The sequence below is a fragment of the Amphibalanus amphitrite genome, unplaced genomic scaffold, assembly GCF_019059575.1.
Source record: "Amphibalanus amphitrite isolate SeventyFive unplaced genomic scaffold, NRLGWU_Aamphi_draft 000878F_arrow, whole genome shotgun sequence".
Taxonomy (NCBI): domain Eukaryota; kingdom Metazoa; phylum Arthropoda; class Thecostraca; order Balanomorpha; family Balanidae; genus Amphibalanus; species Amphibalanus amphitrite.
Window position 1 is genome coordinate 183,316 of NW_024882372.1, and position 22,121 is coordinate 205,436.

At 50.2% G+C, this 22,121-nt stretch overlaps 1 protein-coding gene across 2 annotated transcripts; it reads right to left on the bottom strand.

Annotated features, from left to right (window-relative positions):
* Nucleotides 1-106: 106 nt before the first annotated feature.
* Nucleotides 107-20,315, bottom strand: LOC122367574 (UDP-N-acetylglucosamine--peptide N-acetylglucosaminyltransferase 110 kDa subunit-like). 2 transcript variants are annotated; one of them, XM_043340805.1, is made up of 16 exons: nt 19,897-20,315; nt 11,844-11,994; nt 11,339-11,582; nt 10,643-10,711; nt 8,504-8,790; nt 7,716-7,953; nt 7,187-7,285; nt 6,695-6,859; nt 6,016-6,339; nt 5,311-5,514; nt 4,514-4,840; nt 3,254-3,457; nt 2,430-2,636; nt 1,958-2,210; nt 1,499-1,622; nt 107-1,140 (listed from the first exon to the last, which is right to left on the bottom strand). In XM_043340805.1, the coding sequence occupies exons 1-16, from the start codon at nt 19,934-19,936 to the stop codon at nt 987-989; spliced, it is 3,090 nt and encodes a 1,029-aa protein (XP_043196740.1). In that variant the 5' UTR covers nt 19,937-20,315; the 3' UTR covers nt 107-986. The 2 variants fall into 2 exon arrangements, with proteins under 2 accessions (XP_043196740.1, XP_043196741.1); XM_043340806.1 differs by lacking the exons at nt 10,643-10,711; nt 11,339-11,582; nt 11,844-11,994; nt 19,897-20,315 and adding an exon at nt 9,248-9,338.
* Between the last annotated feature and the right edge of the window lie 1,806 nt (nt 20,316-22,121).

Sequence of the window (22,121 nt, forward strand, 5' to 3'; positions counted from 1 at the left end):
AATGCGTTCCAAGCGGCCATTCCGGGAGGCGTCTAACGATTGATATTCATCAACCTCTCCTCAGTCTCGCCATCGCACATACCATCCCGCCAGCAACAAACGTCAATTTATCAATGCTCACCAGAATATATTCTGCTACAGGAGGGAAGTATCACATGAATGTCGAACAGTCCTACGCTACGGCAAGCACTCGACAAACCAGCCTCCTACAACACTCGCCAGCCCGGCATGAGCCTCACACATACCCACAATCGCGCACACAATTCACGAATATATCATACAGAAAGCGGCGGTACGGGAGCCCGGCGCCGCGCCCGGCTAAGCGTCACGACACACGGAGTCCGCGCTCCGCCGGCCGGCGCACCGCGTCCGGAACGGCGCACACCGAGTCTACAGACATCGACAGCAGGTGCGACCCGGGGGTCGCGGCGCCCCGCCCGCGTCACTGAAGCTACGCTACTTATGTGAAATATGCCCAGCGGACGGCGCTCGCCATCCGTTCCATCCAGCAGGAACTCGCAAGAGTGCCCACGGGAGCGGTTTACTTTCCACCCAACACACACGCCCAGTCGCCGGCGAGTGCGGAGCGCACACCCGCAGGACACACACCGGCTCGTCAGGCGAGCCTCGTCTCACGCCCCTCAAAGCCCAAACGGTGCACTTCGGTGCCACTCAGGTAAGCGGTGAGCACTCACGATACACAGCGCGGTGCGTGCACCACACAAAGTCGCACCGCCCCGGGGCGAGTCCCCAGCGAGCGCGCCACAGACGGGGTCAGTCAGAGCCTAATATATACAGTGCCGCCCGTCGGCGTTCGCCCGCTCGGGCGATCCGTCACGCTCTCGTCACGCGTCACGTTCTCAGGTCCATGTTACCCGGTGTGCTTGTCACAGCGGCGGAGCGGCGCACCACTCCGCTATCCAACACACATCGCCAGCTGCGTCCTAGCGTCTCCCCAGTCCTGTTCACGTCACTAGTGTCCCCGCCTACCAGTCGGTGAGGTGGTCGGGCTTCTCACCGCGCTGGTAGCGCTCCCAGAGACGGAGCAGCAGACGCTCCAGGTTCACCGCGTACCGACTGCAGCTGAACAGGGGTCGCGTGACGCGCGCCTCCCACACCTTGGAGCGCACCGACTTCAGGCTGCAAACGCACACAAATAGACGGTCAGACAAACAGCCATCGCCGGGAGAAGAGGTAGGCATTTCCGTCATACTGACACAGTTGCTAGTTTACATTGAAAAATGACGATATTGATTTTAAGAAAACTATATAAGCATACAGTCTTTTCATTTACAGGGAATCTCAAATGCTTGGGAGGCCACATCCGACAAAACCAAGCCTTATTTATCAGCTACAAAGCTAAGTCATTTTCTCTGTAATTTCAGCGAACTATTCCACCAAATCAACCCGAACATCATCACACTCTCATATCACTCTCAAGCTACTCTGCTCGACCGCTGGCGGACCAGCTCAGTACCCCACGGCTCACGGTACTCACTAGTCGGGATCGGTTCCCAGCTTGATGGCGATCTGCTCGTACTGGCTGCGTGTGGTGGCAATCAGCTCTGGACAGCCGAGAGCCGTGAGCTGGGAGGCCGCCACGCGAGACGCCAGGGTCTCGCCTGTACGAGAGTCGGGAACGACAGTCAGCGACGATCGGGAATTAGACGCAAAACGCACGGGGAAACACACATTAGCAGCTGGTCTCCCATCTCCCACTGACAGAATCTGTTTGACAGCTTGGTTGACCTTAATGCGGACGAAGATTTAACGATATAAAGTTGATCAGTTGCTGCAGCCAGTAAAGATTACGTAAGCGTACCAGCGTAATAACAGGGGGAAATTTCAAGCGTTTCGACGCTGATGGATGCGTCAACTACGACCCGTTGAGCTTGCTAGTGTCAACTCCGTGTAAAACGCAAGTCCCCCCCCCCCTCCCCTCCATCCCCGCACTAACCGACTAGCGTCACCATGGGCGTTCCCGCCCAGAGCACGTCCATGCCGGTGGTGTGTCCGTTGCAGAGCGGCGTGTCTAGACACACGTCGGCCAGCTGGCCGCGGCGTACGTGCTCCTCCTTGACGGCCACGTTACTGAAGACGAGTCGGTTGGCGGGCAAGCCGTGCGCCTGGGCGGTGGCGGAGAGGTTCGCCTCGCCCACGGCCGGGAAACGCAGCAGCCACATCACAGAGTTGGGCACCGCCTTCAGAATCTGCTCAGATGGAGAGACGGGTTAGAGTTGCACGGGGACACAAACTATCAGCTGGGCATATTATGACTGTGATAGCCGGCATGACGAAAGAAAGCACCATTTTCATAACGAGCAACTTCAACAAAACCAAGGGCACATCAAAAACACACAACCATCTGAGCGCCTAGTAAGCACACGGGCAGCCAAAAACCCTACAAGAGTCCTGTCGCGACCACTCACCGCGATCCACATTTTCAGCGTGCTCGGGTCGATCTTGTAGAGCTGGTTGAAGTTGCAGTACACGATGGCCTTCTCCGGGAGGCCGTACTGCTGGCGCGTGGTGACCAGGATCGACTTGGGCACCTCCTCGCCGGAGGCGGCCTTGGGCTCAGTCTGCGGCGTGGCCAGGCCGTTCTGGATGGTCAGCCCATTCACCTGGGTTTGCAGCTGCAAAACGCGGCACAACAGGGTCGGGTGTCAGCACGGTCATGTCACCTGGGTTTGCAGCTGCAAAACGCGGCACAACAGGGTCGGGTGTCAGCACGGTCATGTCACCTGGGTTTGCAGCTGCAAAACGCGGCACAACAGGGTCGGGTGTCAGCACGGTCATGTCAACTGGGTTTGCAGCTGTAACGCGGCACAACAGGGTCGGTGTCAGCACGGTCATGTCACCTGGGTTTGCAGCTGCAAAACGCGGCACAACAGGGTCGGGTGTCAGCACGGTTACGTCCGATGACACGACGATGACGTCTGTGTTTTGAGGGCATACGGATAATCTGGAGCCCTTTCCAAATGGCTACCTCTTTCAACTATATCAACGCATAATTGAGAGGGTCGCATAAGTGGTGAGGAGTTCCAGATGCATTATTCGGGTTGAAAAGTCATATGGCAGCCTCAGAAAGGCTTTATGCTATTTTCATCCATGGATTCAACCATAACTACACCAATCAAACACTGACTCGTCCTCTTTTGATCCACAACCTGTTTCTCTCCTCCCATTCAACATATCCGACCAGCCCCCTCCACCTACCCATCTACCAAGTCCCCGTTCCTCCCACTCTCACCTGCCCGCTCTGGATCATGGTCTCGATGCCGGTGGTGGACGGCAGCTGCGCCACCGTCAGCTTCACCTCGGTGGTGGCCGCGTCGCCGTCCTGGCCGCTCGTATTGACGCGCTCCTTGTGCGTCTTGGTCTGCGTGTTCTCCAGCACCGGGGAGAGGTCGGTGGCGTTGATGATGGCCACGTTGTCGGCCACACTGGACGCCAGCTGTGGACACGGGTGGGGCGGTACGGAGGTCAGGGACGGTTCACGGTGGGGAGGGTTGCCGGACTTTTTAACAGCGGCCGATGGTCGACCCACGCAACAACGGTATACGGCAGGATCCTAGTCCAATTATAATCGTGCTATACAAATAATTAGGGCAGGGTATCATCCTACTGGCCAGTTACCGTAACATACTTGTAGGCAACAGCCATAAATTAGGGTCTATGGATTCAATTATGAAAGGGCATGTCGATTTGACAGTCCTACCTTGGCAGATATGTCAATTCTCAACACATAACAAGTGCAAACAGCCATCTATCCCCGCCCACCTACACCCAATTTCGCAACCACCCCATCAACACCAGTCAGACATACCCTGGCCCTGTTTCACCGGTGATAGCAGCAGCGTGTCAAATTGGGTTTCCATGGAAACATCAACAAACCATGACGCCGTCAATCTGTGTGATGTCATCAAATATTGCTGCTAACATCTTTACGGCCGTGCGAACAAACAAATGTTATCAAACGCATACAACAAGACAGCAACTCTGTTCCAAACGCAGCTCACGGATTACGCGAAACGTCATTAGTGTGACCTCATCACATTACGTCAGCTCGCGCAATTTGATAGTAGCGTGCTGCTATCACCGGTGAAACAGGGCCCCTGCCTCCCCCCCCCCACACACACACACACTCCCACGCAAGATCCCTTTACTACTCAGGTTGGTTCACTAGGGAAATAAAGGCGCCGTGGTGACGTCATCAGATGAAATCCTTCACGTTCAAATGAAGGGGTCATTTGAATTGCTGATTTTGGCTCGACATAGTCCTATTTTCTTTTTAGTTTCAGCCCCATTTATCGTAATGAGGCGAGCTCATTGTTACATTGGTACAACTTTTGATGACACATAATCCTTGTTTTTTTTTCTCTCCAGCTCGCTCGAAAAGTGAAGAAACTTGCATGCATGCCTATTCATGGGTGAAGGGGGATTCTACCGCCGTGGTGACGTCACGGTAAAGGGATTCTGGAGCTCGTGAACGGGGGCTGCTCCCACCCACCTTGTTCTGGCCGTCAATGACGACCCGCTCCTTGAGGTGCGGGAACATCTGCATGTGGTCGCCGATGAAGAACGTGTCCGGCATGTAGGCCAGCTTCTCGCTGTACTGGTGAGCCAGCTGGAGCGGCGACGTCACGGCGTCCGTGACGATGTAGTCCATGTAGGAGGCGCCGCTGGTGCCCGGGTAGCCCAGCCACATCACCTGGATTGGAGCCGGCCGCAGCGCGAATATCTCGTTACGCGCGCCCTTCGTGTAGCCGTTCATGTTCAGCAGGACGTGGATTCCGTCGGCGTTGATGCGGTCGGCCGCCTTGCCGTTGCACGGGATCTGAAATGTGACAGGGGGGGGGGGGGGCGAGAGTCAAGGTCGGGTGGAACACAGTTACCAATAAAGTTTTGCTTTTGAACGCGGCAGCGCGGCTACCGAGCATTCTGGGAAAATTAGTAAAGTAAGATATAAAACAATACTATCCTGACTGTTTGCTACTCAGAGCTAGCACACATATACTTGACTAATTCTCGACCACTATCTGAGTTTCAAATGAAGTTGGTCTAATTATGTAACCAACACGCACGTTCGTGTGCATTACAGTTATTAAGCTTGATGTTCCCTTGGCTATGTATTATGTAATGCAGTGTGCAGTTAGGGTAGCGATTGCAAGCTGGGCTCCAGACCGAAAGACTAAGGCTCCAACTCTGAGACGGATCTACAGATTACAACACACGCCCCGGACCCTTTTACGATGCCCAAAAAATCTCCCTCCCATCTCCATCCTGTGACCGCCAGCCACACCGCACCTGGCTGAGGTCGACAAAGTGTTCGGCCTCCCTGGCGATCTTCTGTCGGAAGTTGGTGCCGTCGTCGGGACTGAGACTGTAGCAGAACACCTCCACCTTATCGGCACGGTGGAAGCCGGGGATGCTCTGCATCAGGTGCGACGTCGGGTGGTTGCAGAAGTCAGACGACACGTAGCCGATGCGCAGACGGCCGTCAGGCGCCAGCTGAGGGGGCAGCGGAGGCCGGCGGTCAGTGGGGAGGGATAGATCGATACAGACACCGGCAGACACCGCAGCACGGCGGAACGGGCTGGAAATGCGCATCTGAGCGATGTCCACTACATTAACCGCCTGGCACATAGCAGCGTCTGCCAGACTGACAGTGGGCAGAATATCGTAGCATTAATTTCAAATGAAATGTGGTGCTGTGATGAATTGATAGCAGCCGTTGTATTTCAAATCAGCGTCTTTCGCCTGACCCGCGTTCAATAAGTGGTCAATTATAGTGGTCAATTTCAGTGGTCGATCCAAGATAATTTGGAAATCAAGACCAACCAAATACCTGCCAAAAAGGGAAGATATGAAACACCAAACAAACTTACATAAAAACTACGACTTAACCAAGCTATAACATAAAAAAATATTCAACAAATGGTTAAAGAAACCAGCAAAATACCAATACCTTTGGTTACAAACACGACGACTCGACTCTCGCAGCTCTCTCACCTCCGTGGGGTACTTGTAGGGCGACTTGTGTAGCACAGCGATCTTCTCCAGGCACAGGTTGGCGTGCCGGTTGGCGATGGCCTTCCTAAACTCATGGGACAGCGGGTAGAGCATGCTGTGGTGCGGGTGGACCGACGGCAGGCGGTTGCGCTCCAGCTGATCGGCCACGATCGAGATGAGTTTCTTCATGCGCGCATCGTAGTCGGTCCAGTCGCAGACGATCTGCTGGCAGTGCGCCAGATTGCAGTAGGCGTCCGGGAAGTCTGGCTTCAGCCGCAGGGCCGTCCGGTACGACTGGATAGCCTCCGGGATATTCCCAGAGTCCTGTACGAGCCGAGTAGAGCGGTGTTAGACACAGTCAGATCACACGGTGACGAGGAACTAACAGAGCCGTGCCGCGGGCACCCACACCCCGCTCCTGCCCACCCAGCAAGTCACCTGTCATTAATTAGCGGCTCATTCCCGCCGCACTTACGTCACACCACACTTACATAACAGGGCAATTAATCAAATGACACCGGACTGGCCTCTTTATCAAATCACGGAAAGGATAATGACCTTGCCAGTGTATTACATTTATTACGCCCGGCTGTTGCGGAGCAGAAGAGCGCCAGATCAGCATCCCAACCGTCGCCTCGGCCAGTCCCTCAGCCGCCACGCGCCCTCGCCCGTCTCTCACCTTGTGAATGGAGGCCAGGTTGCTGTGAGCGTCTGCGAACGCCGGGTTGATCTGGATGGCGCGCGTGTAGCACTGCAGCGCCGCCTGAATGTCCTGCATCTCCTTCAGCGTGTTGCCCATGTTGCTGTAGGCGTCTGCGAACGTAGGCTGGATCCGGATGGCCTCCTGGGGGCGGCGGGCACGGTTCGGTCAGCGCAGGGAAGCAATGCTGCTGGCTGCGGCGCTGGTGGTGGCGGGGTGAATGATTGGGCGGAGAGTGACCGTAGTGATGTCAGAGACAAGGCGTATCAGCTTCTATTGAAAGGTGCATGCACGATCACATCACGGTTTCGGGCAGGACGTCGAACTGGATTTATGGAGACTAAAGCTCCGCCTGACCAGGATGACTATTGAAAGATTTTGGGCATTATGCTAGAATGGCCCGTGACCATGGCGAAAACGAGAGATTCGAGGCTCACAGTAAGATGAAATTATGTAAGCGCGCGTCCGTACCTTGTAGTGCATCAGTGCCTCGTTGAGTTTGCCTTGCTGCTGGAGTACCGAGGCCAGGTTGGAGTGTGCCGCTGCGAACTCCGGGAACACCTCCAGAGCCTGTCCAAAGGTAACAATAGACGTCAGGACGTAACAATGGAACAGAGGCACGAGACTTTCCAGGAGGGGAGACGTACGGCTAAAACGTAAGGCGGAGCCGTTCAATGAAAATCCGCTATGGCACATATGCGGCTAGATAAAAACATGCATCCTGTCTGTCAACCATATCGCCGTGTATATGAAACATTTTCCACACATCCTGAATGCAATCAGTCAAAGGCTGCACAATAGCATTAGTCCATCACATGGCATTCGGCAAAATACGCAGAATATAAGCCCGCAATAGTATAAGGCACGGAACTGGCTCAATATCTCACTCATGCAAAAAAAAAAAACAGCAGTGTCGCACACATGCATGCCCCTGCCCCTAGATTCCACTCCGGCCAATAACTCCCCCCCCCCCCCCCCGCCTCCCCTCAATCCCTCATACCTTGCAGTAGAGCCTGATGGCCTCCTCCGTGAATCCCTGTTCACGTTTAATGTTGGCCAGGTTGTTCAGGCTGTCGGCGTGGGTGGGCATCAGCCGCAGAGCCGTGTTGTAGCACTCCTCCGACTCCGTCACCAGGCCCTTCTCCTTCAGGGCGTTGGCCAGGTTGCAGTAGGCGTCGGGGAAGTTGGGCTGCAGCTCGATGGCATGTCGGTACGTGTCGATGGCGTGGTCGATCAGACTGCCGGACAAACAGGGGGTTTGGTTGTGAGACGATGGAGGAAGGAGAAGTACAGTTGCTGTAGTGATTCTGGTATCAGCGTGTTGCTTGCTAAGACAAACATGCTAAGAGATCTCTCTTGCTGGGCTAGTTACACTAACGTCGGTCAAAAATGATTAATTAACTTACCTACCCTAACTATCTAGAATCAAAATGGTAGGTGAAGCTAAAAATTGTTGTTCAAACAAAAACAAACGCCATGCCACAAACATAAAACAAAATATGAGTTAGCCCGTAGTACACTCGGGGGCAGATTGATGTTCCACCACTCCCTACCCATCGGCCTCCCATGGCTCAGCACTGGCAGCACTGGCACTGGCAGGCAGTGCTGAGCAGTGCTAAGGGCGGGCAACACTGGAAGCAGCCAGTGCTGAGCCATGGGATCGCCCGATGGGTAGGGAGTGGTGGAAGATCAATCTGCCCCCGAGTGTACCATAAATGGTGTCTAGCACTAAATTAAATCGTCCGCCGCACGAACATCTCTCCAACGAGCACGCGCAGCCGCTCTCACCCCTGCTCGTAGTAGACGCAGGCCAGGTTTCCGTGCACCACCGCGTGGTTGGGCGACAGGTTGAGAGCGCGCAGGTAGGCGGCCGCCGCCCGATCGAAGATGCGCGCCTCCTTCAGCACGTTCCCCAGGTTGATGTAGGCGTCCAGGAAGTTGGGGTCGAGCGCCACCGCCTTCTCGAAGTGGTGGATCGCCAGCCATATCTCGCCCTGCGCGTTGAACACGCAGCCCAGGTTGCTCCAGGCCACGGCGAAGTCGGGCCTGGTCTCAATAGCCTTCAGGTAGCAGCCCTGGTGAAGCGGCGGTCGTCAGAGGGTGTCCGCGCACGGGCGCGGTGGCAGGGGGCGCAGAGCGCGGGCGCGAGGCGCGGGGAGCGGAGCGCGGGCGCGCGCGGCGCAAATCGCAGAGCGTGGTGCGGCGGCGCCGCGGCGGCCGCGGACGGGTGCCGCGCGTGAGGCGCGCCGGCCGCGGCGCCGCCGCCGCGGGGCGCGGCGTGCGCAGCTCAGCGGGCGGAGACGATCCTCTGCGAAAGCAGACAGGTGTGTGGCACTGGCGGCCGGCGCCGGACGGCCCGTCACCGGCCCGGGGGCCGGGCGGGCCGCCAGCGGCCGCCGGCCCTCGCACACCGCACGCACACGAGTCAGCAGTCACGCACTCGGGCGCTCTCTCAGTCACACGGCACGCATACCAGTACATACAGTGCATTGAGTATTCAATACAGTTGTATACTTATCCGTGTATACTAACCGGGTCGCCTCCGTCGCCGGCCCGACCTACCAGCAGGATAACCGATGACTGGCGAAGGCCGCCGCACCGACTCGAACTCCACACATCTAGTCGTGCAGAGATAGAAGGATGGACCGGTTAGTGGCGTCCGAACTCTCTCCATCAGGGCACGAGCACATAGGCGCGCGGCTCCAAAGGACCGGCGGTACACGTCCACCCCGGCGCGCGGCCAGACCGGCGCCCCCTCCCTCCCCCTGCTGGCTATCCGTCCAGCACAGTCCAACAGTTTGTAAACGGCGCTCCCGTGCATCACATCTGGCTACGTTACGTTACGTTGATTTACGTTACATCGCATTACGTTAGCAGAGAATCCACATCACCGAGACTTGCGTGCAAAGAAGAGCAGATAAAGTCTTACTACTGAGCGTCGTACATACGTCCAGCTCATTGTTAACGGCCGATAGCCGAGCGACCGGCATCAAGCAACCGGTACTATGTTTTCGTATGTTCTCTCGCGCTCCCTTCTGCCTGGTGAACAGGAAGCACGCACAATGGTGGCGCACAGGGGCGTCGGCACAACAGTGGAACACTACGGCCGGCGGTTCGGGCGTCGCCGCCACGCCCCACACACCTTGTACACAGGCACACGGGCAAAGATCCCACCGGGTGCGGGGCTGAGGTGGGGGGCCGGGGAGGGACTAGGAGAGGTGCTGGGGCGGGGCAGGATCACCCGAGCGACGTCCGTGACCCTGACGGGCTCGTACCGGCCGGCGGCCGGCCTGGCTCGGTCGCTCCCGGGGCGCGTCCACCGACACAAAACAGCCGCGACTGAACGGCGGCGCAAAACGCGGCGAGCGGCCGTCGGATGTCGGCGAGGACGGAGAAACTGCGCGCGGATACTACCTCGATCTTCTGGGCCTCCGGCAATCGCGCGCGTCAAACCAATCAATCATCTCAAAATGGACAGCTCGGCGCCAAAAGGCCGAGCTGTCGGCGGCGGCGGGCGAATCTCCGGCTGACTGGAACCCTGTCAATCGCAGAGCGCAGTAAGTAGGCCGATGTGCCGGCGCGGAGCCCGCCAGCCCGTCCGCTAGCTAATCATTACGTCCACATATGAATCAAAAACTGTCCGCCCGGGCGGCGGGTTTGAGTGGGCCGCTCAGCAGTGAGACGGCTGTAGTCTGGCGGGCGGCGGGGCACCGCGGCGGCACATGGGCGGCGCAGTGAGCAGCGCGGAGCGCGCGCGGCCGTGCCGGTCGACCCGCCCGGAGAGCGACCTCGTGCCTTGAGCCACGCTGAGGCAAACATACTCTGATCGCAGGGCGGCCGCGGGCGCCGCGCCGGGCAAGGAACGGGGTCAGCGGGGCCGGGGTGGGATCTTTGCTGAGAGCAAACGACACGAATTGAGTGACATACCTTGGCCTCGTCTAGCCTGCCTAGAGCCTTCAGAAGATTGCCGAGATCACTGCGGACGCAGTAAAGGTCCTGCCGAAGGATACCGCCGTCAAACACGAATACGCCAGCCGCCGCGAGTACAGCGACAAATACGTGCATATTACGATCTATGGTGACATCGCTCTGTTCTTATGCAAGGAACCAGAAGCACACGGAAAACGAATTATAAACACTGCATACATGTTCCACCATCACCACACCAACCACCATTTTTACGTTCAGCCGCAGCTTTTACGATCCCACCGTCGCTGCAGAGTACTTACCATTTAGTGAGTCATACTCACCCCACTGCGTCCCACTTACCACTCAGGCCATCCCTTCACTCTGCCCACCGTAACGGCCGAGTCAGGACCAGCCTCCCCATAACGACCGCCGAGTCAGGACCAGCCTCCCATAACGACCGCCGAGTCAGGACCAGCCTCCCATAACGACCGCCGAGTCAGGACCAGCCTCCCATAACGACCGCCGAGTCAGGACCAGCCTCCCCGGAACGACCGCGGAGTACGGGACCAGCCTTCCCGTAACGACCGCGGAGTACGGGACCAGCCTCCCCGCCGTCCCAAGTCTCTCCTGACGCGGCCACGGTCCCACCTCGGTCCCCTCCGTTCCCGAGGTTTCCGGCGATCCGTCCGACAGGGCTTCCGTCGCCTGACTGACCGGGTTATACTGCAGCGCCGACACGTAGGCCTGCACGGCGCCCTCCAGGTCGCCGGCAGCCACCAGCGCCGCCGCTAAGTTGATGTAGCCGTCGATGAAGTCTGGCTTCAGGCGCACGGCGTGCCGGTAGTTGTCGAGCGCCTCCTGCAGCTGGCCGCGCTCCTTGTACACGTTGCCTAGGTTGCTGTAGGCCTCGGCCAGGATCGGGTTGTGTTTGATGGCCATGGCGCTGAAGTGCGCGGATCTGCGGCCGGGCGGGACGGGACGCGAAGACGGTCAGAGGCACGGTGGTGGAGTTGTCGAAAGTCAGACTCAAGATTCACGTAAATAAACAAGGCAAAATCTGTAGAGGGCCTATGGTGGCGTAACCATTGGAACAATAAAAGTAAGACTATCCAAAATAAAATGTTTGCTAATGACTAAAGTGACCTGGAGTTTCCCGAAATCGGGTTGCGAACGTGACAGCGATGACCACTGGAAACTGTGGAAAGCCCCCGGTACTCACTTCTCCAGCCGCCGGCACTGGAAGTGGATGGACGATAGGAGCAGCAGCACGCCCGTGTTGTGCGGCTCCTGGCGCCACAGCTGCATGCAGTGGCGCTCGGCGTTCTCGTAGTCGCCGGCCTGGTACTCGCGGTGTGCCAGCTCGGCCAGGCCTGGTGGGACATGGCGATGGGACATGACATGACATGACATGACATGACAGGTCAGGTCAAAGGTCGAGCTTTAACCGTTTACAGGTTTACAGTCATACCTGATACCTCCTGACATTTGGGGATCATTGAAGGCACTAGGATAGCCCGGTGGATCCGTCGTAGAGAGCGTGGGTAGCATCAACAGTCTTCTCTATTGTGGAGCAAGGAGGGCATAGTTCGTCCAGTGCTTGTCCAGCCGGTTCTTGAAAACATTTGACAATGGCGAGCATTTCATTTCAAGAAATGTGTTGTAAAATCGAGTAAAATGCATGCCATTGAAATTGTTTGTTTGTTTGTTGGGGGTTAGGGGTGCGCCGACTGCGAGGTCATTTTGCGCCCATAACAGAGATTTTTAATACGTCTTTAATTACTTACTTATTTACGTTTGCATGCCATTGAAAATCATCGATGGGGCATGGTTCACCAAACACATATTTTGCTATTTGAGGTCACTGATACCAGGTCAGGTCACAGAGGTCAGGTCAGTGAGGGTCATAATAAAAATGCTTTAGAAGGAGCTCCCATGATATTTTATGAGGAATGTAGTAATGTTTTTTGCACAAATGAAAGGTAATTGATGGGCCTCCCAATATAACTAACACTGTTAGCTAAGTTACCACTAAATACCTAACTGGGCTCCACTTTATTGGAGTCATTGAAATGGTCAAATTTGAAGAGTTCCAAACTTTTTATTATCTAACCATGTCTTAGACCACCTGCGATGCTGAAGCTTGGTATGGTTGATCATGACAAGGCTGTTAAGTTAGCATATCCAACAAAACTGGCATTTGTCACTTCATTTAGCGGAAATTTTTGGTGGCGATTTTTCTAAGTGAATAGCAGGCCACATGGGATGACTTTGCCACCATGTTATTTATGCAAAAATTGAATGCTTATCCGATGCAATTCAAAATAATTTTTAATGTAGCATCATTTTGACCTCCAAATTGGTTTTTTAAAAAGTGAGAGTTCATACGTTTAAAATTAGCACAGGAATGCACAGTGGGAATATAGAAAGGCAAAAATTACCAAACTCAAAAAATGGATGAAGCTGGGCCCAACTTTTCAGCACAGTCATGATCATCTACAACTCCTGAGTTTGCCAGTAAGACTAGCTGAAGAAATTGGTATCATTGTATAGATCAAAACGCTGATAATAAGGGTGCCGATAAGTTGCCGCAAGAACGTCTTCTTTCTGTTCCTCTCAATGCCACTGCAGGAATGTGGCACGGTCCTAGAGTACCGATACAATCATATTTTTGCTTATTTATCTATTCTGAACTATTTTTCAGTTTCTATTTATTATCAATGTCAATAATTTTCAACAAATATAATGTATTATAAAAGTAATGTATCTCTCCTTTTATGTACATCATTTAAGAGCAAAAAACTTTGAATTGCTTCATTTTTTCCTATTAAACAATTAAAGATGGTTGCCCTCCCCCATACAATGGGAAAAAAATGCATAAAAATTATTTGCAAGCGTTAAACAACCATGTTTTGACATAGTGGCAAAGTCACCCCTTTTTCAGTTTAACTTTGCCACGACTCATTTTCTTAAAAAATTTATATTTTTAGGCAAGATATAAATACGATAATAGTAAAACCAAAAGAGCTAATCTTCATCCGTGTTTTGAACATAGAGTCATCCCAACAAGTTAAGAAGTGTAAAGAATACAAGCGTCTAAAGTTGAAAACATGGCAAAGTCACAACCGTTTACGGTACGTCGCAAAATATCGTGCGACCAAAGATCGTAAGCTAAAGATCGTAAGAAAAGGCTCGTGGGTAAATGATCGTAGGATAAAGATCGTATGTTGTAAAATACCGTACGACAAAACATCGTAACCAGGGGTGCGGGGCTGGAGCCGGAGATGGAGCCGGAGCCGCCGGAGCCCGCATATTTTGCCCGGAGCCGGAGCCGTGAAACAATATAGCCAAGAGCCGGAGCCGTCAAAAAAGGCGGCGACTCCGGCTCCTTTTTTTTGAAAAGGAAAAAGTTATTGACATGCTTCGGTTTGTCAGTACAAGGCAGCAAAACATGTGGTTCTCAAAATAGCCTTGGTATGCAAATACAGAAGCAACGTGAACCAATCCCTTCGTCTTTTTGCTTCCACCCGTAATGAATTGTATAGAGGATGTACTGAGTACTGGAGCCGCGGCCGGAGCCTGAGCCGCCCGAGCCGGACCATTTCACTCGGAGCCGGAGCCTATTTTTTTCTCCGGAGCCGGAGCCGTCTGAAATTTCCACGGCTCCGCATCCCTGATCGTAACGCAAAGTTCGTAAAGTAAATAATCCTATAGAATAACATTGTAGGTAAATGATTGTAGGATAAAGAGCGTTAGTCGCAAAATATCTTCCGAAAAAACGCCACGTGCGTGTGCTGCTGTGGCCTTTGGGGTGCCCCTGTTGGGGTGCTCAAGTCTTATTGCTCAAGGAAGCATTGGAGGGGGTGCTCCAGCACCCCTAATTAAATAAAAATCCACACCCATGCTTAGGTCACCTTATATAGAAACAAATCTGAGAATACGAATTACTAATTAGGAATATTATGACATCATGTTATCCACCAACTTTGAAACCTGTCATGCCCACAATTATATCAATAAATTCACAATTATGAGTGTGACTACCATGGGCTTTGATGCTAGAGCATGGGTGTGGATTAAAAAAAAAACATTGGGGGTAACAGGCATAGGTGTGGCCCTCACGGCTGGGTGTGCCCCCTAAACCAAAGAGGGCCCTCACATTTCACATGTTACCAATTATATCATGCTACTTTTTAGTGGGTTACTCATAATACGGCTTTTCAACGCAGCATTCATTTTCATTCAAATACTTGAAAACGGCTGCACATACATTCATTTGGCACATATACAAAGTATTGCTTTTAGGTGCCATTGAGCCATCTGTGCTCTGACACATCAATGTATGGTTGAGCTTACGACGGCCACTTACGACGCGAACACAGAAGTTGATAAGCTTTTTATGCACTGGAGTTGGGTTGCACCATGTGAATACCACATTTTGACTGTACAACCTTTATCTCATATGATCATTTGGGGTACGGTCATTTACCTTGAAGATCTTTTGCACATACGATCTTTCGTCCATACAAACATTACACTGTACGATCTTTATCCCATGTCTACGATCTTTTGGCATATGTTTATTTTCACTGCCGATCTTTTGCGCTTACGATCTTTTGTCCAATTATGCCGTACCGTTAAACGGGGTGTTAACGACGGACAGTTGCGTGTGAAAAACTTTAAGTCATGTTAAAGGGACAGTATCACCATTTTGATGAAATTTGACATTGCATAGGCCCCACCTTTCTGGTCCGGGAACTGAAGACCGATCCTCGAAGCTCCACACCGTTATCCCGCTATCGCCGCTCAAAGTACGAAAGGTGTACCACACTTTGAATCGTGCTTCACTATCTTCACTGTTTAAATGTTTGCGCCGTTTTGAATTGACCGCCAGTAATAAAACTTTTACCCTGGTCATTTCATCAAATTTTATAAAGCCAAAACGTTTTTCGCACTTATTCATCACCGTTAAATTCATTAAATAGTCGTAGGCAATTTCCGCTGTTTCCTTCGGATTCTAGCGGCTCAACAAAGGAATTCCTCCAGCTTGAATCACAATCTCCCTCCAATGTATGACGTTTATCACGTGATTGTCACGTGATATTTTCTCCCATTGTCAATTGTCACGTCCAGTTGTCACTCCCTCCAATTGTCACGTTATATTTTTATAGGCAATACCTAAGGCTACCTCTCCCTAAGGACAACTCAATCAGAAGAACGACCGCGTAAGCGTAGCGTCAATAATGTATTATCTGCGCCAGTTCTGTAGTAATGTTGCATGCTTCCAAACTGGCGGCCATGCTTGTATAGTGGTGGTTCGCTCATGAAAATGAATCATGAAAATGAAATGTGGTTGCAATATTTTTCACCGAGTTCGGTCCTTAAACTATGTTTTTCTGATTCAGAAAAATAAGAAATGCTAGTAAAAAAAAAATCAGCTCCATACATGGATTTTTTTTTTCGATGATACTGTCCCTTTAAGTTTCTAATTTGATAAGGCTAAACAAAAACTTGAGTGTGGTAGTTGACACTGTTTTGTTCTTGACTGTAGAACAAAATGGCATGGTTTTTCATGCAATGATTTGGCTCAAAAATGGTTTTGAAAATCATGCTAAATTTTCACAACATTAACCCGGTTTACATAGCATATTTGACGAGGCTCTAGCTCGTTAATTTGGCGATAATTTCGTTGCAGTGGTCTTCAGATATTTAGAGGGGATCATTTTGTAAATTGTTAAGCACCATTGGCATCTTTTGCAACATCACGGACGGAGATATAAGCTTGCAACAAACCCTATGTAAACCGGGTTATTGAAACATCTCCAAAACTCTAAAACTTCTCCAAAACTTCTGTGTAACACAGAAACTAGTACTTAGGTGTACAGGGCAAATGAATGCATTGGTGTACTGTCACATGTATTGAATGTTTCCTGAAAAAAAACTTAAACAAATCCACCCATTCATTCATCATGCTCTTCCTCTTTTCCAGATACATGCATATCTAGAGGTGGAAGTGGGGTGCTAAGGGACAGGGAATAAAGAAAATAGCATCTTAATATAATTTCATTAAGTTTTCTTTCCGTAGGCATGGAAAACACGCAAGTTCCACATAAAATGCTGGCAAGTTCATGCTTTTATCTCTAACACATCTCAAGTTATATAACAATTAACAAAACACCTCAAAACTACAAAACACTCTGTTTTACAATGATGGGTCAATGAAGACTGATGTAGGTAGTAGGTACCTAAATGTGATCTGTCATCATAAAAAGGCCAAAATAAAGATGGTAACATAGTGACAAGTGGCTAGCTTCAAAGTGGGTTTTTGTTGATGACAAAAGGGTACTTTTTGATTCTGTTTACCTTATAATTAGCATATATTCCAGAAGCGTAAACTGCATTACATGTAACTGGCTAAAAAGGTCATTAGTGGTGAATGAACCTAACCTGTTTGTGACAGAATATGCAAAACATTTCAATAGATAAATCATGTGTCCTTTCACACCCAAAATGTGGGCTTTTGATGACCATTTCTTGAAATAATATAGGTGTCCCTTAACACCCCACATTGGGGTGCTGAGGGACAGAGAAGGAATATGATTAACAATTATATGCAGGTGTATATTTTTTAATTTTAATGTAGCAGGCATGTGAAGTACCAAATTCCACACAAAATGCTGATAATTTGATGCTTTTATCTCCAACCCTTCTTGAGTTATAAAACAAACCACCTCAAAACTGTCCCTTTACACCATTTTATGGCATGATCTTTATTTCCATACAACTTTTTTATATGCCTACAATCATGTTCCTTAGCGATTTTTAGCGAATACAATCATTTGTCCAATCTAGCATTGTGCCATACAATCTTTATCCATTATGATTACAATCTTTTGCATACAATCGACTTCCCACGATCTTCTGCTTTACGATCTTTTGTCGAACGCAGTTCACACTGCCCGTAAGGTCTGCCGGTGACGGGCCCGACACCGTCAAAACGGCCGAAACCGACGGAGTGACGGCCGTCAGGTCGACGGGCATGTGTGAACCGGCAGCGTTTGACGGCCGGCAACAGCTGACTGCGCCGGCGCCGGACCTGACGGCCGTCGCTTTGGAAAGTTCAGCAATGGTCAACTTTTGACGGTGACGGGCCCGTCGGTTTGACTGTCTGCGTGTTGGAGGAAGAGGAAAAGGAACCTTCTCATGCAGCATGAAGCTTATGTGCATTTTTGAGATCATTTATACCATTTTCCATCCATTTGTTGAGATGAAAGTGTTTATTACGGCACGATATCTTGAGATTCGATCCCCGATTTAAATCAGCAAACCGATGTGTCTTTCATTTAAATAAAATTGCAGCATTATTTGACATAAGAATGTAAATGCGTGGTATTTTATTTCTGCAATTCAAAGAATATTTCTAACCTCTCGGCCTTTACCGTCCCCCCATCCCCTTCCCCCATCTGCGTCAATCTCGAAAATGATGCGCCATTTCTGTCACAACATATGGCAGCCAATGGGAGCTACCAAATCTCAACTTTCGTTTGACGGGCTGCAGGCCGTCAGGTTGACGGTAACGGGCCCGACACCGACAGACTGACGGTCATGTGTGAACAGCGTTTGACCCATTGCAGTAGTCAAAACAATGAATACTGAGTGCTGTTCACGGGCACCTGCGGTAGCTGCGGCTCGGCGGTCAGCCGAGTAATGACGTCACAGAAAGTGGGGATGGGGCGGGTGGTGTGACGTCATACGGCTGCGGTCGGCTGCGTCTCCTGCGGTCGAAACGATCCGACCGCAGCGGCCACAGTAACCATTTGTCATGCAAAGTGGCGCGGCAGTTGTGCATTCGTGTTAATTGGGCGCAAAATTGACAGCCGCCGCAGACGAACACGTGATCAGTCGGGCGCACTAGGGTAATTCCGTTCCATATATAGAAACGTTTCTATATTTGGAAACGATGTTCCATATATAGAAACGCTTGTTCCAAATATGGAAACGCTGCGTTTCTATATTTGGAAACGGTAGGTGCACGCTCACCTGTTTGACGATCTTCGCAAGCTCTGGCAAAATTTCGCACAAAACGGTTACCACCAGTGACAAGCCAACATTTGAGTTTATAATCGCAAGGAGGCCCGAAGAAATCCATGGTGGCCCATGGTAATGACGACAATTTGATTTCCGGTTTGTGTAAAATGTAGAAGAAATTGCGAATAAGAGAAAAACTTCCATTAAGGTTTCCCTTCAAACATGACGTCCAGAACCAGTGGGGGAACTATGGTAAAATCTGCTATTTTTAGCAGTCTGCTATTTTTAGCAGAAATCTGCTAAAAATGGGTACGCATGTGACGTCATCGTACCCAAATATAGCAGATTTGGGTACGGCCCCCGACAAAAGCAGATCTGCACCCTAATTGAAGCAAATGCGCATCAAATGCCTGGCAGATTCATGATTAGAATAGTGCTGAGAATGTCCTCTGATATTTTTGTTCAGATCCGACTATTTTTAAATAATGAATTTGAAAATAGTCGGATCTGAACAAAAATAGCAGAGAACACTCTCAGCACTATTCTCATCATGAATCTGCCAGGCATTTGATGCGCATTTGCTTCAATTAGGGTGCAGATCTGCTTTTGTATGGGGCCGTACCCAAATCTGCTATATTTGGGTACGATGACGTCACATGCGTACCCATTTTTAGCAGATTTCTGCTAAAAATAGCAGACTGCTAAAAATAGCAGATTTTACCATGGTTTCCCCGACTGGAACCTGATTTGGGCTGATTTTTGGCAGAATATTGGCTAATTTGGGCTAAATAGATGTTTTAAGTTTTGGCGAAATTGACATGTCATTTTCACCTGAGTGCTTCCTTGTTGCCACTAGATGGCATTCCACCATCTAGAAAGTTATATAACGCATCTTGCTTTAAAATAAATCATCAGGAAGGTTGGCGTTTCTATTTATGGAACGAGCGTTTCTATATATGGAACAAAAAACATTTCAAATATAGAAACGTTTCCAAATATAGAAACGTTTCTATATATGGAACGGAATTACCCTAGTGCGCCCGACTGTGATGATGTATACACAAGTGGGCGGGACTTTCAGCCTGTGATCTACCACAGCTACCGCAGTCACCGCAGGTGCCCATGAACAGCACTCTGGACAACTGTTCTTTAAACTCAAAAAATAAAAATGCGATCTGTGAAACCAATATCCTGACACACCAAAAAACGGACATCCCAGCACACCAACACTGCCCACAGGTACTCACCGGCACTGTCATATATGGTCATCTTTGCCATGTCTGTCATTTTTGCGACAGGGCCTATTATCACTGTTTGTTGGCCTAGTTAAATTGACAGAAAGGGTCTTCACGGAAACTCTGTAGACGATAGCGCCACGTGGCGCTGCAAGATGCCAGCCTTCTAACAACCTCTACTGGAGAACTGGCCAGGCAGAGATTATCCAAAACGCACGAGAATTCGAATATGTATACACCAGTCACTTGATATTGAGGCCAGCTAAAATGACAGATGATCGCTGGCGGGTCGATACAAATCACCCAAAGCGACCACCAACGGACGGAGACAAAGATGGCGTTTCTTCACGGCAATGGCGTCTCATGCGTTGCTGTATGACGTCATCAAAAGGAATTCGTGTCATTCTGGCCAATCAAAGAATCCTAAATTTCTGTCGTCATAAATTTTGACGTCATAGACAAAGATCAAGCTGGCTCAATAACCCGGTTTACATAGCATATTTGACGAGGCTCTAGCTCGTTAATTTGGCGATAATTTCGATGCAGTGGTCTTCAAATATTTAGAGGGGATCATTTTGTAAATTGTTAAGCACCATTGGCATCTTTTGCAACATCACGGACGGAGATATAAGCTTGCAACAAACCCTATGTAAACCGGTCTATTGGGAGCATGGCGAATCATTAGTGGATGGAAAGTAAAAAGGATGATAATTGCTTGAGGTGATCTCAAAATAAATCTTATCATTTACTATAACTTATATAAAAATATTGGACTGCAAACTGCAATTCAGAAATCTTTGCAACCGTTATCTTCGAAACAATCGGCAATCGAAAACAATAAGAAATTCATCACTAACATTTGGATGATTGTACTAAAATATTCGTTTTGTGTGTAAATCATAAATGTAAGGGCGCGAAGGCAAACTTAGTTTAAACTAATCTATCTCACCTTGTATCTCTTTTTCATTGTAACAAAAATGTATCAAGAAAACATCATGCTTTGTGAGAACAAAAGAAATAACTGTAGGTATAGCTTCAAACGTGTTTGCAACAGATAGCAAAATGCAAAAAAGTTGCAACCAGCCCCAGTCTCCCCTAGGTATATGCTGGCTACATAGGCTGCCGCTGGCGCCGGTTGTCAGTCCAGCCAAAGGTCCCACTTCCGTGCCACAAGCCCAACCAGCAATTCGGTTTGGCTCACCGCTCAAGTCCGTTTCGCCCCGGCAACTCCAACATGCCAGATTTGGGCCGGTGTAAACGGAACGCCGTCGGAACAGGATGTTTGGGTCGATATGACTCTATTCCGGTTACCCAATCTTTGCCGTAGCGCTCCGGAGTTGGTATAGTTTCGGACCGCCAAGTCCGGCTCAAGTCCAGCGCCCTGCCGACGACGTGCTACGGCCAGGTCCGGCTACGATAGCTGCTCTGGCTTACTGTGGATGAAGTACGGTTGAGGTACGGCACGGCTGATACGGCAAAGTCCGGCTTTGGTGTGGGTGAGCTCTGGGATCTTGTGCACGTGAACCCAACTTTACTGAATACTAAGGTTGTGCCACGGATCACATAACTTAGGTGATCCGTGGTTGTGCGATGCATGTTTTATGGCCAATTTTTCATTTCAAACTCAATGGTGTTGGTTATAAGACCATCAGGTACGGTTTAAGTTAGTTTTTGGTGGAGGTCAGGTCAAGGTCAGGTCAAAAAAGGTCAAAGCGTAAAGTTGATAGTTTTGCATAAAAGGGCATTGATTCGATGCAGCTCGTCACGGGGAGTCTAATGATGGTCTTTGCTTTGCGCTACGAGGTCTAAAATTGCTAAAAATTGAGTTTGAAAATTTGACGTCATCAATTTTTGAAGTTTTTGTTTCGCTATAACTTGGCAAAAAAAGAGATATCGATCTCAAATTTGGTATGTGGATAGAAGGCGGTAGGTACTACTCCGTTTTTTTCGAAATTCAGAAAACTTTTTGGATTTTCCGTATATTCCGTTTTTTTTCGAAATTCAGAAAACTTTTTGGGTTTTTCGGCAATTATATTCAAAAAAATCTATTTTTTGTTTTTTTTTTGGGTCAAAATCCAGCAATTTAACCCTATTAGTGGCAGGCTCCTGGCTACCCCTATTAGTGGCGGGGGGGGGGGGGGGCTGTTTACGACCCCACCTTGATATCTCGAGATCTAACGAGCCGATTTTCAAAATTTAAACGGCATTGGATTTCGCTCAACGTGATCTACATTTCT